This window comes from Caretta caretta, chromosome 5, assembly GCF_965140235.1.
Source record: "Caretta caretta isolate rCarCar2 chromosome 5, rCarCar1.hap1, whole genome shotgun sequence".
NCBI classification, from domain to species: Eukaryota; Metazoa; Chordata; order Testudines; family Cheloniidae; genus Caretta; species Caretta caretta.
In genome coordinates this window covers 95,803,751-95,822,097 of record NC_134210.1, presented here as the reverse complement: position 1 = coordinate 95,822,097, position 18,347 = coordinate 95,803,751, and the positions used below count along the sequence as shown (strand labels likewise).

The 18,347-nt window shown below is 38.9% G+C and overlaps 1 protein-coding gene across 7 annotated transcripts in view; it reads left to right on the top strand.

The window, feature by feature from the left end:
- Window positions 1-17,660, top strand: part of CEP78 (centrosomal protein 78) — a 52,794-nt gene extending 35,134 nt beyond the window's left edge. For 6 of the 7 annotated variants that reach the window (XM_075128700.1, XM_075128699.1, XM_075128704.1 and 3 more), the window contains 5 exons: window positions 784-933; window positions 8,763-8,840; window positions 11,233-11,399; window positions 13,652-13,805; window positions 15,222-17,660. In XM_075128700.1, coding sequence (XP_074984801.1) covers window positions 784-933; window positions 8,763-8,840; window positions 11,233-11,399; window positions 13,652-13,805; window positions 15,222-15,743 — 1,071 coding nt within the window. In that variant the 3' untranslated portion in view covers window positions 15,744-17,660. The remainder of the gene's footprint in view (window positions 1-783; window positions 934-8,762; window positions 8,841-11,232; window positions 11,400-13,651; window positions 13,806-15,221) is intronic. The other variant, XM_075128703.1, reaches the window with a different exon arrangement.
- The last annotated feature ends 687 nt before the right edge of the window (window positions 17,661-18,347 follow it).

The following is an 18,347-nucleotide window of genomic DNA, read 5'->3' as shown; positions in this document are numbered from 1 at the left end:
GGTTCCCATCTGTCATAACAGAACTTAGGAGATCTCTGGGTAAGGCAGTGGTTAGGATTTATCTTATGTATTACTTGTGTAGGGGGAATTCTCCCTTCGTCTGCTAAGGGGCTTTTATGGCCCCTATGCACTGTTACAGCAGAATTCAGGGACTGAGGGGAGAATCCTTCCCCATGTTTTTATTTGTACTATTAAGTGTCTTACACACTACTGACACTGCAGTGTTTCAAAATAACAACTGTCAAACTGTTGTTTTTGATTTTCCTGAGGCAGTGAGGCTAAATGTGTTGTCACTCACAACCACTGCACTGTATGTTCTGTGGAGATCATGCTTACATACAAACATGAAGAACCCTGTCATAATTGTAACAAAAATTTACCATCCAGGCACAACATTTACCTCTGTGCCCATTGTTATGATAATGAAACAATTAATATTTTAATAGTTTCTGGTGCTTAAAAAATACCCTTCCTGGTTGAATAAAATGTTTCAAGTCGAGTGTAAAGAGAGGCTACAAATAAAGTAAAAGCATCTGACAGGTGATACTCTGCCCCATTTTGGCATAGAAATTTCTTTTCAAAGGATTTATCATTCTCCTTCCACATGCACACTTATTTCTAGATTGTGTGGAACTATTTAAAATGAACATGTTGCAACTAATTCAGAAGAAAGAACTTGGTGGATGACAGCTTCTAATTGGAAGTGTTCACTAATATTATATGACTTATTTCCTTGTTAAGCATTGTTTAATAATGCTCGTATGTTCACTTATTTCATATAAGCAGACAGGCATTCCTGTGAAAGTGACAGTGGAAAGTGCTTCTACATCTGAAACTGAAGAAACAGAAGGGGCTTTAGAGGACATTATGCATGATTCTGATTTGACAAAATCCCCAGTTAAAACTAATGTAAGACGATATCAACAATTAAGGGTAAGAAGAAATAATTTAGTTCTTCAGAGTTTTCAAAAGATGAGTGCATAGAGCTTCTATTTTTCCAGAAAAATGGGGTTTTAGAATTAGGTTTAAATGGGTAAATAATCACTGAAAGGGAACTCTGAATATTTGCGTTCTTCTGTTATAACATATGGCGTATATGCCTCCATTCAACAGGGTATTTTAAGCACAGCTCCTGTCCTCAGTGGTTAAGGAGAACAGTTTGTCACCCTTCTCTTTACAACAACCTTTTACATGCTTGAAGACTGTTATTCTGTCCCGCGTCAGTCTTCTCTTCTCCAGACTAAACAAACCCAGTTTTTTCAGGGTTTCCTAAGGGGTCATGTTTTCTAGACCTCTAATAATTTTTGTTGCTCTCCTCTGGACTTCCTTCAGTTTGTCCATTTCTTTCTGGAAGTGTGGTGCCCAGTACTGGACACAGTACCTTATCAGTGCTGAGTAGAGTGGAAGAACTACTTTTTGTGTCTTGCTGACTTTTTTCATGCTAAATATGCTAGAATGATGTTTTGATTTTATTTTTTTGCGACAGTATTACGCATATTTAGTTTGTGAGCCACTGTAAGCTCCAAATTGTTTTCTGCAGTACTCCTTCCTAAGCAATCATTTCCCATTTTGTGTTTTTGCAATTAATTAATTATTCCTTCTGAAGTGGAATGCTTTGCATTTGTCCATATCAAATTGCATCCTATCTAATTCAGGTTTCAGAGTAACAGCCGTGTTAGTCTGTATTCGCAAAAAGAAAAGGAGTACTTGTGGCACCTTAGAGACTAACCAATTTATTTGAGCATGAGCTTTCATGAGCTACAGCATCCGATGAAGTGAGCTGTAGCTCACGAAAGCTCATGCTCAAATAAATTGGTTAGTCTCTAAGGTGCCACAAGTACTCCTTTTCTTTTATCTAATTCAGACCATATTTCTAGTTTGTCAAGATCATTTTAAATTTTAATCTTGTCCTCCAAAGTGCCTGCAATCCCTCCCAGCTTGGTATCGTCTGTAAACTTTATAAGTGTACTTTCTATGCCATTATCCAAATAATTTATGAAGACATTGAAGAGAACGGGATGCAGGACAGATCCCTGCAGGACCCCACCTGACATACCTTTCCAGATTGACTGACTGTGAATCATTGATTACTCTCGGAGTACATTTTTCCAACCAGTTGCACATCTGCCTTATCATAGGTTTGTCTAGGCCAGAGGTGGGCAAACTGTGGCCCGCAGGCCACATCTGGCCCACGGGAGCCTCCTGCCTGGCCCGATCGACTATCCCCTGGCCCTGCTGTTCCCTCTCCCCCGCAGACTCAGGTCACTGCGCCGCTAGCGCAATGCTCTGGGTGGCGAGCTCCTCTCGGGCAGCCCAGCTGCAGAGCCGCAGCCTGACCGGGCGCTCTGTCTTGCGCGGTGGCGTGGCTGGCTCCAGCTGGGCGGCGCGGCTGCCTGTCCTGGCGCTCTGGCGGCGTGGCTGTAGCACCGCCAGTCACCGGTGTTCCAGGCAGTGCGGTAAGGGGGCAGGGAGTAGGGGGGGTTGGATAGAGGGCAGGAGAGTTCAGGGTGGTGGTCAGGTCTGGGGTGTGGATAGGGGGCAGGATGGTCAGAGGGCAGGGAACAGGGTGGTTGGATGGGGCAGGGGTCCCGGGGGGGAAGCAGTCAGGAATGAGAGGAGCGGTTGGATGGGGCAACGGGGGGCAATCAGGGGCGGGAGTTCCGGGGGCTGTCAGGGGACAGGGAGTTGTGGGGGGTGGGGTGGGGCAGGGGTCCTGGGGGGGGCGTCAGGGGACAGGGAAGAGTTGGGGTTGGATGGGGAAGGAGTCTCAGGGGACGAGAAGCGGGGGCGGAGGGGGGGCGGATGGGGGTCGGGCCATGCCTAGCTGTTTGGGGAGACACAGCCTTCCCTAACTGGCCCTTCATACAATTTCGGAAACCTGATGCGGCCCTCAGGCCAAAAAGTTTGCCCGCCCCTGATCTAGGCTGTATTTCCCTAGTTTGTTTATGAGAAAGTCATGAGAGACAGTATCAAAAGCCTTACTAAAATCTAGATATATTACATCTATTGCTTTTCCCCACCCTGTCAAAGAAGGCTATTAGATTGGGTTGATGTGATTTGTTCATGACAAATCCATGTTGTCTGTTACTTATCACTTTATTACCTTCTAGATGCTTACAAATTCATTGTTTGATTTTTTTGCTCTGTTATCTTTGGGATACCGAAGTTAAGCTGACTGGTCTATAACTCCCTGGGTTTTCCTTAGTGCCCCCTTTCTATAGATAGATACTATATTGCATTTTTTGAGTCTTCTGGGATCTCTCCTGTCCTTCACGAGTTCTCACAGATAATCACTCATGGCTTAGCGATCTCTTCAGCCAGTTCTTAAGTATTCTAGGATGTATTTTGTCAGGTCCTACTGACTTGAAGACACTTTAAGTAATTCTTAATTTGTTTTTTTCCCTAATTTAGCTTCAGATCCTACCCCATTTACACTGGTACTCACTGTTAGTTGTCTGATCACTGCTAACCTTTTTGGTGAAAATGAAACAAAAATGGCATTTAACACTTCAGCCATTGCTGTGTTTTCTGGTACTGTCTTTCCCTTTTCATTTGAGGAATGAGCCTGCCTTGTCCTCTGTCTTCCTCTTGCTTCTAATGTATCTGTAAAATGTTTCCTGATGTACGAATCTATAAGAGCAATAATGAGGTGGTTATTTCTGTTTCCTTAAAAATTCATAGAGGGAGTAAATGTATTTTTAACATAGTTTTTTTTTTAATTAAAATACTTTAATGTACCTTGTACAAAAATGTTTTTAAAAGTAAATTGAAATTAGAGTTACTTTAAAGCTCCATTTGCAGTCGAGCTTTACAGTAACATCTTTTTCATTTCCTCGTTGTTCTTCCCGATTCCTTTGCCTGCTATCTATAGCAAAATGAAGAGTGACAGCAAGACTCCCTGACAGCTGCTACAAACATCTTCATACAGAGTGTGTTATAATGATGTGTGGAAGAAAAGGAAAATAAGGGGTTTGTTTTAATGGTTCAGTAATACTGATATGGTAATATAGTCGTATTACTATAAAACACTCCCCCTCAGGTAGAATAACTAGACACTGAAATGCTAGCTGTTGAGAATCTAGTTTGCAAAAGATACCTTGCCACCAAGTTAACATAATTTTAAACCCCACACTTGCAGTCGTTTTAGCTTCAGATCACTCCATTTGAGCTATCACTCATTGTATCTGATTGTACTGATTAGGTTCTTAAAGATTTATCCAAGGACATAGATTGTTTTTTATGTAATCAAAATAAATAAAATATTAACTTATTTAGCTTAGTGGCAGATCTATGCTCTTTCTGAACATAGAGAACTATTGGGACATGGAGGAGACAGCAGAATGACTGACTGTACTTCAATATAGGTTCTCTTGCAAAGGGAGAACCTACTACATGTCTTACTTGAAAAATCCTAGCCTGGGAAGGGGATGGAGGATATGGGGAGTAGGTATTTTTTTATATTTAGAACTAAGCTTTTCTTGGAGAGTGAACAAATTCAGTGCATTTTGAAACATATCTGAAAAATGCCTTCACAGTGTCCTGCCCTTCCTATTAACTGCGGGCCAGATTCTGATACCTGTCACATTGAGTAAGTAGTTCCTGGTGCAGTGGGTAGTCGGTTTATTTCAATGCGACTATTCAAGAGTCAGAGTACTATTGAATGTGAAAAGGATGACATAATGTGGCGTTTAAATTCATTGCTTCCTTTTGTCCTATGCTTCTTGCCATAATGGCAACTTACAATCTCTTTAATTCTTATATTCAATATAATAATAGTTAGTGTAGTTCATTTTTAAAACAAGGTAAAGCGATTCTGAAATTTTAAATGAAAACGCCAATGTTTTTCAAAACTAAATAAAAATAGGAACTGATATACTCCTTCCCTCCACTAGAGGGAATCAGAAGTGCTTGAACTGGCTCTTATGCAGAGTGGAAAGCCCTAAGGATTATACAGTTGTAAATAGTGATTTAAATGGTGGACTTCACCCTCCACATAGTGCAATCTCTAACTTTACAGAAGCACTGCAGGTGTTTATAGAATATGTGAAAAGGGTTAGCCTGTTTTTTTCCTTTTAGTTTTTAAAGGCTAATCTGTCTGGTAATTTATCTAGTATTAGCGATCTAATGTGAAACCATAATTGCAAAGGAGTTAAGGACCGATTTTGTTTCCTCCTTAAACCTATCCCTGTAGTATCCATGGAATTCTGTAAGGCTCTTGTGACAGTCTTCTCTCTGTGCTTCACTTTACGCGAGTCAGAAACTGTCTGGAGATATAACTCCCCTTGACAAATTTCAGTAAACGATTTTCTGCATAAGGATTGCAGAAGAGGGTAAACTAACTAAAGGACACATTTCAAAAGTGAGTACCAAGGCTGCATAACAAACCTGGCACATGCACCTGTTTTAACATGACAAATGGGTGCAATTAAGTCAACTACACTTGACATTTTGGCTTTAATAATACTTAGGAGGAGATTCACCAGAAACTATTTTTTCCTCTCTACAGTGCAGACATTTATTTGCAAGTTCCTAATTAAGGGTCTGATCCTGCAAACACTTACTCTCAGTGGTAGTGCCTACCACCTTCAGTAAATCCTACTGAAGTTGATTTTTTGGAACTGTTAATAGTAGTAAGCAGTGTGCCAGTAGTATTTGCATTATTGGGCAAATGTATAAGACCTAATGTACTTTTGATGGGCAAGTATGTAATAATGATAATTAAGAAGTCTGTTACATGTGGTATATTAAACTGGCAGAGCCTAGTTAAAGAATTACATAATGTAATAGAGGGGTGGCCAACCTGATTCTGAGAAGGAGCCAGAATTTACCAATGAACATTGCCAAAGAGCACAGTAATATGTCAGCAACCCCACATCCGTTACCCCACTCCAGCTCCCAGTGCCTCCGTCCTACTTGCAGCCCCACCAATCAGCGCCTCCCCCTCCCTCCCCACGCCTCCCACCTGCCGCAATCAGCTGTTTCGCAGTGTACAGGGGGCTCTGGTGGGGAGGGGAGAGGAGCGAGGGCATGGCAGGCTTGGGGGAAGGGGTGGAGTGGTGGCAGGACCTGGGGCAGAGCAGAGGGTTGAGCAGTGAGCACCCCACAGCACGTTGGAAAGTTAGCATCTGTAGCTCCAGCCTCGGAGTCAGCGCCTATGCAAATGAAATTGTTAGACCTAAAGAATTACTGTAGGGCTGTTTGCAGTACCATTTGAAAGTTTATCCTTTTATTTTATTTTATTTTTATTTATTTTTACAAGCCTCTATTTTCAAGGGTTTAACTGTGCTATAAACTTTTGCCCTGGGAAGAAATGTAGTGACTTAGCCAAAACAGCAAACATTAAAATAAATAAACTTTTGCCACCCTTTGAATGCTGAACCAAGTTTGTTCCCAGTGCAAAAGTATATTGCTATTTTAAATCCCTAAAAACAAGAGAATTGCTTGGTAACGTTAGAGAAAAACTTAAATGATGTTGCAAAGAGCGCTTTGAGAATTGGTCAGATCCATAAAATCTATGGCTGACTCCAAAGTTGTTCTTCAAACATTGCCTGCCTGGATTCCAGGATGAGGTGATGTATGCACCTCAGCATGCAAATATGGAACTTTCTGAATACTAGTGTCTCTGTTGCACACAATCTGCATATCTTGTTGTTGTCCTCACTTACCCATCAGACAATGCAGAAGGAGATGCAGCCCCAACTGTTATGCAATTTCTTCTGATGTAGGCAAGAAGCAGGAATGCAGTAACATCTGCTGTCTGTTCCCTCAGAAAAATCTTTGAGGGTTTTTTTATGCTCTTAGGGTATTTTTAATGTAGAGTTACACACTGGCAAAAAGAAATCAGTTTTGGCATTATTGGAATGTTTTCCTGAGCATCTCTGAATTCTCCCCCCGCCCCACAAGTCCCCCTTTTTCTTGATTTGTGATAGCGAAGACCAAGTCCCCTTTGTGATGGCACAAACTCTGCCATAGGTAAGTACCTTTAGCACTTGTGAAGGAAGAAGTCTGTATCCAGCTAGATATGTCTCTAAGATAAGTTTCTGTGAGGCTTTCTACATATCAATAGCTGTCCTTGCATAAATTCGCCTCTGGCTCTGAATACCTGGAGGAAGATGAGGCTGTAGAAGGCCCATTCTCATATTTTTAGTCTGTGAATGATCCTGTCACTTGAACCACCAGCCTCCCTAACCCAGGATTGCAAGACTTTCCAGAAACTCTTGAGAAGCCTAGCTGAAGTCCTGGACTTGGAGTTGTTTGTAACTTGTTACTGAGTAATTCCGTCAGCACCTTTTTTTAACTAAGTGTGTTCTAGAACTTGCAATAGACCTCTTGCTTACCCCTAGATCCATTCCTCCCACCTCCTAAAAGAGCTGACCTTTTTTTTAAGGTTCCACCGGAGTATCGTTTTTAATATTCCTTCTGTCTTGGACACTGATGGGAATTTGATTGCATCCATGTGCACTAACTTCCCTTCTTACCCACTATTTTGGCGTCTTACAATAGATTATTGATATTAGAGGAAGGAACTGAATGCCAGTTGGGTATCTGTTCACTAATGTGAACTTGAATGGTGGTAAATGTAGCACCAAAAGACATTACTATCCAAAAAGTTCAGAGGCTGTGCACAATACCTACATTTTGGATCCATGCATGTAATCATGTGGGAGAATCACAGTTATAAGGACAAGTAACTGTTGGTTTGTTTTTTTTTTCTTTGGTGCCACAAGACCACATTAGTTATAGTACCTTAAATGGGATAACGGATGGAAGAATATCCGTTTCTAAGTGCTTCTAATAGCAGTGTTGGCCAGTCCTGACAGAATAAGCTCCATGTGTGACCTGTCACTTCAGGAGAGGCAGCCAATAGCTTCTCCAGCCCTCGTCGTATACATCTTTGCTACAACTCTGCTCTACTTTCCTTTTAGCCTGTGCAGATTTCCATCTTCACTGATCAGTATTCAAGAATCTCTCCTACACTGGTGGTCTTGGAGCATGGTTTTAAACAGGAGTATAATCCAAAATGTCATATTCCAGTTTAGTCTTGCTTTCTTTTATCTGAATTCTTTAATTTTGATTGAGATCTTTATTTTCTTGCCTTATAATAATATTAATAATAAATATGGCTTATTAACCCTAACAGAGGGCTTGGGGTCCTGAAAAATAAAAGTATTAAAATAAAGAACCTCTTTAATCCAATCAAGTAACCAGTTGAGGGGAGATCTAGTATTGGAGGGTAACACCTATAACTTTGAAATCTTCATATTCCTGTAAACATTCATAATCCTGGATGATAAATACCTACCAAAAGCATAAATGTAGCTATCAAGTAAAAATGCATTTTACTTTTTCTAACCCCACTCTGAGATTTGACCAGCTAGACTTATTTATTTTTAAAACAAGACAGACAAAAAGAAAAACAGAAACGATCCCTGCATTTAAAGTTGGAGACACAAAACTATTGAAAAATGTTGGCAATAACATTTAAAGTTTTAAAGTAAACATTTTATTCGCATTTAAACTTTTTTATTTTAATCTAAATAATGTCATTTTATTAAAAAACAAAAAGTACTTCCCTCTCCTTTGTTCACCATCAAATCTCCCCACTGCCTCAAAATTACATATTAGTAAACCAAAAATGATGTTCTTGCAGTCAACTATATCATATCCATAATGAAAGTGTACATCCAGTGAGAACACAAATATATTTATAGAGTATTTAGGTGTGTCTGATACTTTAAAGATAATATTCTACTTTCTGACAGACAGAGCTGGAAGAATGCCTTTTAAAATTAAAGGAAGAAAGAAGGGCAAGAGTAAAGGCCGATGAACGGATAATGGAGGTAGTTATTGTTTGTTTAATATTAAATATCAGTTCACATTTGCTTTTATAGCTGCATACGTTGTATTACCTAAATGTTTAGTTTGGAGTAACTATCAATGACAATTAGGTGTGCATTAATATATTATATAATGGTCAAGCCAAATTATGTGAACTAATTTTTTAAAAAAATCTGGTTTTGAATTGCTTAAAAATGATGAGTTCCATTATTTTCTATAGAGGCTCTTCGTATATTGATGAGCCTGGTATATCTAAACACTTTCCAGTTGTGTACTAAGTGACGTGACTAACGTTCATCACATGTTTGTTCTCTCACCATCTCTGCAGGAGGAGAAGTGCATACAAGGGAGTGACTTTTTTGGTAGAATGTTGTTTAATATACATGCTGCTATATGCTAGAGAAGGCAAGGTCAAAGAAATGCATATTTCACTTGGCATTGAAGGTGGTGAGGTTTATGATGGTCTTTAGCTCCTGAGGGAGTTCATTCCACAGACTTGGATTGGCTTCTGAGGATGTTATATCTTCCATACACATGAGCTTCACCCTTATTATAATGAGCTCCATTGTGGCATAGGAGCATAATTGTTGAGCATGGTCTTTATCATGGAGCTTTAGGTGATCTTTTAGATATCCTGGAGCACCTTGAAGATGGGGACAAACACCTTGAACTCAATTTTTTGTATTCTGTGGGAAGCCAATGTGGAACAGAGGACAGGATTGATGTCTTCACAGTAGCCTGTATTGCTGAGAGACACACTGCAGCATTCTGTACTAGTTAGTTTCCTAAATACTGCAGGCTTCATGCCCAGGTATATTGCATTGCTGTGGTCCCAGATAAGAAAAGGTGTGAATAACTAAGGTCAAAGTAATGTGTGTCATTTACCAGCTTGAGAGAAATGGTGACATTTGTATTTAGTCATGTGTGTTTGCCCTCTTGGTCTCTTACTGCTGGTCCTATTTCAGAGTCTTGAACTCCAGTTTTAGCCCAGCTGCTGTTTCAGTGTGCTTTCAGTATCTAGCATCCAGGCCACTTCGATTAATCACTCTTAGCAAAAAGTGAACAGTCTTTGCTTGTGATTTATAATAGGCAATCAATTAACTATTTCTCTGTGGAGTTACTAGTAAGAGTATCTTGGCTAGAGAGTAACAAGTAAATAGGATTCCTTTAAACAAAACTCAGCTTCAAAGAAACAGAATACATGAGTGGATTTGGGTTCTTCTATAGAGTTTAGATTGGTGTTAAATGTTGGGGTTTAAATGTGGCAGTACTCTTCCAAGCTCAATCCATGTGAGTTGCCATGAGGCATCACTCCCAGTACAGGATGCAGATGTCCAAAATATAATTGTGTGTACACTCTAGGTGTCATTGGACAGCTTGAGCTTGGCTGTCCCACAGTAGGTTTGGAATAATATCTGTGGGCACTGTTGAGCTCCTAGGGCTTGGCTTCCCATTGGTGGGGCGCTTAGATGTCTTGCTGGGCTTTTTTGGCTTGGCTCTCCCTTAATGGGGATCAGATGCTCTACTCTGCTAAGTTCCTTGTTTGGGGAGAAAAAAGATAAGTCATGGTACTCTTTCAAACACCACCCGCAGTAGATTGTGCAGATCTGTAAACCCCTCTCCTTACTTGCATGCTTTCATGAACAATGAAATATTTAGGCCATGTCTACACTACCAATTACATTGGCAAAGCTTATGTCACTTAGGGGTGTGAATAAAACACCCCTCGAGTGACATAGTTTCGTCAGCATAAATGGTAGCGTGCACAGTGCTATGTTGTTAGGAGAGCTTCTCCCGCTGACATAGCTACCACTGCTCTTTGGGGATGGTTTAATTATGTTGAGGGTAGAGTTCTCTCCTGTTGGCGTAGAGTGGCTACATGAGAGATCTTACTGCCGTGCAGCTGCATCAGTACAGCTGTGCTTCTTGTAAGGTCCCTAGTGTAGACATAGCCTTAGAGTTGACATTCTAATCATCTTCAATGTGCATCTGAAGTAAGACCTTACTAAGAAGTATGGGGGGCAGTTCACAGCTTTCAAAGCTATTCCAAATACAGGAGGACAGTGCTACACTGCAGACTTGCTTTTTTTTCTTCAATGAAAGCGAACATTCTTGGTCACAAAAAGGCAGCTGGCGAAAGGTGCCACTGTACTCGCCCAATCTGAGATCTGCTTTAGACACTTGTAACACTAAATATAAAGAGAGTACTAACCTTTGCTAAGAGGTGCCTCTTTGTGGATAATGATTACACTTGGTTGTTTAAAGAGTTTCACGGAACACTTTTTTCACCTAAAAGAGCACAGTTTGAAATGTCTTACATCCTTTTTCAAGGTTTATATCATCCTCAGTGATAACATTAAGTGATACTTATTTTTTTCTCACCCTTTTTTGTAGCTGGAAGTTGAAAATGCCCGGTTAAGGAATCTAAACTTCTCTCTGTCTGAGGTTCTTCATGCACAGTCAGTAACCAACATGATTCTGGAAGATGAAGGTGTTCTGGGCAGCATTGAGACCTCTTTCCAAAAGTTTCATGCTTTTTTAGACCTTCTTAAAGATGCTGGGTAGGTTATTGTAATATCTGAGTATTTTACCTTTTCCTATTAAATCTTCCCCCTCTTCCTCCTGATAGGGCCTGCCTACCCTTCAGGTATCTAGGAGGATTTTATGGGTCACCTAAACACCTGGAGGGGAGGCATGCACTATTAGGAATAAATAGAAAATAAACTTCCCCCTCTCCAATTTTTTTTCCTCATTTCACCCAAGCTAAACCAAATCAAGTTTACTTACTTGTCTCTAGGATAGACTTTTAGGATCTCCAACTCCCTCCTCTTTTTCTTTTTCTTAAGAGAAGGAAGTTTCTTCTCCTTCTTACCAAGCATTCTTTACTGGAGTCACCTCCGATTCCCAGCAGCTCTGGAAATATGGCTGTCAGAAATCCAAGTGCTGAGAGGGGAGTTCCCTCTCCGACTGCACATGGGACCTCTGGTCTCAGACTCTGATTAGAGGCGGCAGCCTGAGTTTGTTTTGTTGAACCTTCTACTGTCTTTCCAAGAACAGTTCCTCTCCCCCATTGGCTTTTTTCTTGTCTCAGAAAATACAGTATGACTTTGCCATGACAACCCTAGAATGGAGAGCATGGCCTGGAGGCTTTCCTCTCCACCCTTAAAAGGTATACACTTACAGGTCTAAATCAAAAAAGAAAAGCGTGGCCACACAAAAGCTATGGCAGAATTAAATGAACAAGTTATATTTTTGGACCTTAAGATTGGCTCTTTAGTGGTCTTGTCTGAGATGAAGAAATAAACACAGGAAAATCTCAATCCAAAAATCTCCAATGAATTTTGTAGGCCAGATGATTAAAAGTTGACTAATTAGTGGCTTTCGATCATTCTCCCATGTCTTATGAGCAAATACGGCTTTTGTAAGTTCCACTCACACAGCTCTTTCTATCACACAGTCCCTGATTCAGCAGTGATAGAGGTAGCTTTCCAAACGGCTTCTACTCCAAAAAATATGTCTACTACCTCATGAACACATTGCACTTGGAGAAAGATGGAAGAACTTTTTTCTTCCTGTGCGGATATCACTTCAGACGTGAACTCTCCAGTTAAGAAGGGACTGTCCATAGAGCCTCTAGACCAGGGATTGGCAACTTTTGGCACGCGGCCCCTCAGGGAAATCCTCTTGTGGGCCGGGATGGTTTGTTTACCTGCAGCATCCACAGGTTTGGCCGATCGCAGCTCCCACTGGCCACAGTTTGCCATTCCAGGCCAATGGGGGCTGTGGGAAGCTGTGTAGGCCGAGGGATGTACTTCATGGGGTCAGTCTTAGTTGGAAATTTTTGTACTCCCCATTGATGAGGGAAATTTCCTACTACTTGCTGCTTTCCATCAGTGCAGGAGTGGTGGATCAGCTTGTAAACGCTTTGGAAGGGATAGTAGTGAATAAGTTAAATTAATGGTACTTTTTTTCCTCACTATTGTTTTTGTGTGTGTACTTGTATTGCATGTTCCTTTTGATGTGTGTGTCGTTTCTGTCATTTAAGAGTAGGATTAATCTGAGACAAGTGAATTATTCTTAGTATGAGTTCTTTGGGAATGAGACTTCTTAAGTCAGAAAGACCTTTGAAATAAAAAATTTTCCTTAGAAAAAAATGTTCAAGAATGACTGTGTTCATGTTTTTAAATTAATTTTTATCCTGTCTTGTATACTTAGTCAATGTTAACAGGGATTTTTGTTGGTCATTTGAATTTTTTCCTCTCAGGTCACTATTTTGTATTCTAGAACCACAAGATGTGTGTTGTAATCCTGTCAGTTGATCTGCTTGACAAAAACTGTAAGGTTTTCTTCTCTCTAGGCCAAACTGATTTTCTTGCTCACATTGAATATTATCTGACTGCATATATAGCCCCATTGATTTCACTGGGAATCGGGATTAATAGGGAAATTTAGTTTTATTAACAATGAATAATATCACAATCTGCCTTTCTGGTAGTACTGGGCAGAAAAGGTAACGCATAAGATACAAGCATCTACTCTTCCTTTCCCAGCAACCCTTCCATCTCTACTGCTTCTTAGCTTCCCAGTTGAAGGTGTCTTAGTTGTAGTGCAAAAGCAGGAAGGCAACTCCTGTAGCTTACAGTAGCCATAATTTTTAATTATCCTTGGACTCCCCAGGCTTTAGAAAAGCCTAAAATTAAAAGGGAAAATTCAAACAAATATTTATTTTGCAACAGCTCTCTTTCTTCCTCTGGTACAGGTAACTACTGCTCATTCTGGAAAGATCACATTTTACATACATTTTTTTTAACAGACTTGGGCAACTTGCTACAATAGCTGGGATAGACCAATCTGATTTTGGTTTGTTGGGCCATCCCCAAATGAATTCTACTGTCAGCAAACCTGCTATTATACAAAAAGAGAAATCCTATGAGGAAGAAAGACAGGAACAAACACAGAATAGCAAAGTAAGTGTCGGGGAGAAAAATCTGAAGAATAATTGTGGTAGTATACTTTATTTTCTGGTTATTACCCCACTGTATGTGATATTCATACATTGGTAAAGGACACATGAACATTTCTTAGAGCCTCAGAATCTCCTATATCGTGTAAAGGGGGCATGTGCAGAAGTGTGTGTGTGTCTAAAATCTGTGTGAATATAAATGTATGACATACTACTGAAGTGTGAAAACCATCCATTAGTAATGCAGGTTATCCCAAACCAGTACAAGTACCACACCTTTCTGGATGTGTCACTCTTTACAGAAAATCATTTTAAATGGTGTATTTTTTGTATTTCTTATACTTAAAAGTCAGGTTTTCTTAGCTAGCATGATTCCTGCTGTAGAAGCTTTGGAAAGGGAAGAGAATTACTTTGAATACAATTTAGAAATGTCTACAAATTACCTAAATTAGTTTTATATATAGGTGTTACAACTTTAAAATCTGATGTTAGAAACAAGTGCTGCATGTTCCATGGAAAAGTTGGGAATTTCCCCTTTCATTAGTATAAAGTTCACATTTCTTGCCCTGATGGGCGGGGCGCTTATATTAAATGTTAAACCTGCCATTAATCCTAAGCATCAGGCGAGTATAAATTTGTAATATGGTGCTGACAAGATAAAGCTTAGCAGCATGTTCTGAAAGTTAACAAACTTTTTTGAGTCTGTTGGACTAAGGGGAAGTGAATTCCAGAGTTGAGCCCTTCAGTAAGAACACCCATTCTAAAGATGTGCAGATCTGGGGGCTGTCAGCTTGAGTGTTCCAGAGGATCTTAACTGCCAGGTTAAAAAATGAGTGGGTATCCAAAACCTGGTCTACCCCAGGAAAATTTGCTATGCTACAATATCATTGTAACCCTGTAACATGCTTGTAACATGCTTCACATCCACATTAAAAGTACTTCAAATGGTTTACAAGCATGCTACCAGCTGCAGGACACTGTGGAATTATGAGGACTGGTCTACACTCTGACTAAATCAAATCAGTTTCAATATTAGTTAAGCTGAACGAGCTTTAAAACTAGTTGGAGTGTTACTGTAGATGAGGATCTTGTTGCTAAAACTGTTTTTGTTGCTGATTTAGTTGTGGTTCTGGCCTCTGGAGCCTTGTCTACGCTGTCTCCAACTGATTTTAAATCTGGTTTGAATCTTTTTTGAAACTTAACCCATTATAGGAAGGCCTCATTATTTCTCTTCCCCTCCCTACCCCTTCCTAAACTGAACTTTCTGTAAAAAGTAAAGGATATTCTAAAAATATACCCTCATCCAATTTCATTACGTATGTATTTTACAAAGATGACTGTGTAAAAGTACAGTAAATTAAATTAGTGGCTTCCTGGCTTCATTAAGAAATTTGATTTTATTTTGAATCTTTTGCTTCAGAATGTTGGTGGAGACATCAAACTTTCTCTTCCTGGCCTCATCCATTCTCAGGTTCTTGTGAATAATACTTGTGCCATTCCCAGAGAAATACAAGAATTTCAGGTCACTGTTCAACAGCAGCAAGACTTATGGGGAGAAACTGAAGCTCAAATGGATAATCAAAGAAAGGAAGAGGAAACATCCAAAAATAGCAGGCCATCATCCTCTGAGAAGAGTGTCAAATTAAGTGAACAGACAAAAGGACATTCTTCGAAGCAATCAGCTATTAGTCAGTGTTCATTCTCTGATTCCAATGTAAATCTGAAAAGTAAGGGTAGCAAAAAATTCAGTGCCACTTCTAGTGAAGACAGCCAAAACCTTTCCTCACAAAAACACATCTACAGAACAAATGAAACTGGAATGGCAAATGTTGCAGCCCGAGGAAATCAAAGTAAACTCCAAACAGCAGATCATTCTAGAAATGACACAGAAGGATTTGATTCTGAAATACAGGAAAGTATCCATTCCATGAAAAGCATGTAAATGAGTCAAAAAAGAAAGTTCAGATTGTTTTCCACATGTGTAGAAGAAAAAATGTCCATAGTTTTTTTTTTTGAGAGAAATGTATGCTTTGAAAACTTTCCACACTCTTTACTGTTTCATATAACCATAATCTTTTCTCATTACACAGTTTTTAGCAAAACCAAATGATACATCCTCAGAATGGTACCCTTCAATGTTGTCTGAGTTTAGAAAGGCTCTGATGTGAGGCAGAGGGGTGTTTGATTTGCTGTGCAGTACAAATTAATATAGATTTATTAAATAATAAAGTTTTAAACAAATAAAATGAGACAGTACTAATTATGATTTGCATTTTCAGTTGATCATATTTAAAACCATTGTTTATTTGTAATTACATATCCATTAGTGCCGAAGACAATAGGGTATATGCTCCCTTAATTGTTTATGCATAGCTCCCATTATTATTGGGAAAATCAAGGGTGAGTCTAAATCCCTTGCTAGTCAACATTGTTTATTAAAGTATGTTCTTGTTTCATAGTCATAGACAATAGTGGTTTTGTATATCTTTGACAGTAACACGTGAATTGAAATTACAGTAATTTTATTTGAGTGATTTTGTTTTCATCTTTTTTTATTATATAATGTAAGCCATAACTCTTACTGGCTCAATTGAAAATTTCAAGCATTTTTGTTGTTTTCAGACAGTGGAGTGTATCTCTATTTAATCAGCCTATATTAGGTATGGAGATTCTGTTTTTGTATTGAGACAGTTATTGATTGCATTCAATCACTAGCATGTCCCACTTGAAATTTAGTTTCTGAGATGATGGTAATTCTGAAATAGTGAAACCAATTTGATTTGGCTTCATAGAAATGGCTAAGAGGTTTAGTATTGGGATCATTTCCTGCTTGCTGGTTCAAGACTAGCTAGTGAAGTCATTACTATCAAATGGCTGTTAAATGGTCTTTTTAAATGAATTAATTGTGTTGGTCCAGTTCTTATTGGACAAGTGCCCTTATCACAAAAATTCATATTGTATCTAATTTGTCCTCTTATTGGTAATCTTAGCAGTGATGCCAATGACAGAACGAACATAGAGCCTGAAAAATCAGATTTTGGTGCTGCTGAGAGTAACAAAAATACTGAGGAACATAGAACTACCTCCTTTCCCTAGCGGACCTTCCAGAACAGCATTGATTATGAAAGATTGGCATCCCTAGAGACTGAAGTTCCTTGAATTTAAAAGAACAACAAAATTGAACCTGTTTTCCAGCAAAATTGTTCAACCGTATCATATGGGGAACTGCTTCGAGTGGAAAATGTTTTATCCCACACAAATGGAAAAATATTGAATGAATATGGCAGTCTGGATGAAACTTTTTCCTTTCACAGCAGAAATCATGAGCTTGTTCTCCTAATGGCTAGAAATAAGATACTGCTCTGTAAGCCAGGAAAATGCCATATTTTTCAATGAAAAACCCATTATGTATCTTGTGGATGATATCTAGCTTTCTAGTTAATGAAAAATATGTAGCATGTTGTTGAAGCAATGGTTTCCTTAACATTTTTTAGTTTTAAACTATCTGTAGCAATTAACCTTATACTTTCTAATTTCTCTGTACCTTCTCTGAGTATGAAACATATAAAACAAAATTACTAATTCATGATTTTGTTCTAGGCTTAAGTCAACTGCATAATATTGAAATGAACACTTTTTTATTTTATTTATTTAAATTTTAAATAAACTTCTGCAGATACTGAATGGACTGAAAAAAGTCTACTTGATCTCTCTCTCTCTCCCTCTCTCTCTGGACTTTCCTCTTGAATTATTTCTGCCTAATATTCTTGATCGATTTGTAGGAGATGAATCCAGAAGAATACTTTAAATAGAAACATAAATGTAAATATTTTTAAAATAAAGTTTGTAAAGAATAAAACATTCTTGTTCTTTTGTCATGAGGTTTCTAGTGGAAAAAGTATGGGCTTGTGAATATTAGAATGGACTCCTCTGAGATCATCTAGCTATTCCACCTTCAGGGGACCTCTTGTACACATAATGAACAGCAACTGCTTTATAACCAGAACCATCTGTAATATGTCCTCCTAAAGAGAGAATATGAGCGAACCAAGACGGCAGCTAACTGAAAGAAGTGAAGTGTCCAAAGTATTACTTTTAATTACTCTGTATTCAGTTATTGACAAAAAGGAATAATGTTTGTAATGAAGAGAGATCGAGGCAACATATGAATTGAAGTGTGGCTTTTTTCAAGATTATAAAACAAGCAATTATTTTCAAAAGTTGGAAATTTTTCTGTGGAAAATTGAACGTTTTTTTCTTTTTGAACAATGTGCATGCATCTGATAGTTCCGCTGTTCATATTTTTAAAAGAATTCACTCTTGAAGAGTTGGAAGTGATGCTTTTAGTCCCCCAAAACCATAGGGATTAGTGAATTATGCACAGGGCTGGGAGAAAGGAGGTACTAAAATCTATTTCCACTTTGTCACTAACTTTGCTTATTATTGCACATTTAAATAGCACTTTTACAGTTGTCATTTAATTATGCAGTAGGTTGATTTCACTGACTGATTATCAGAGGTTATGGAAAAGGTCACAGAACAAGCA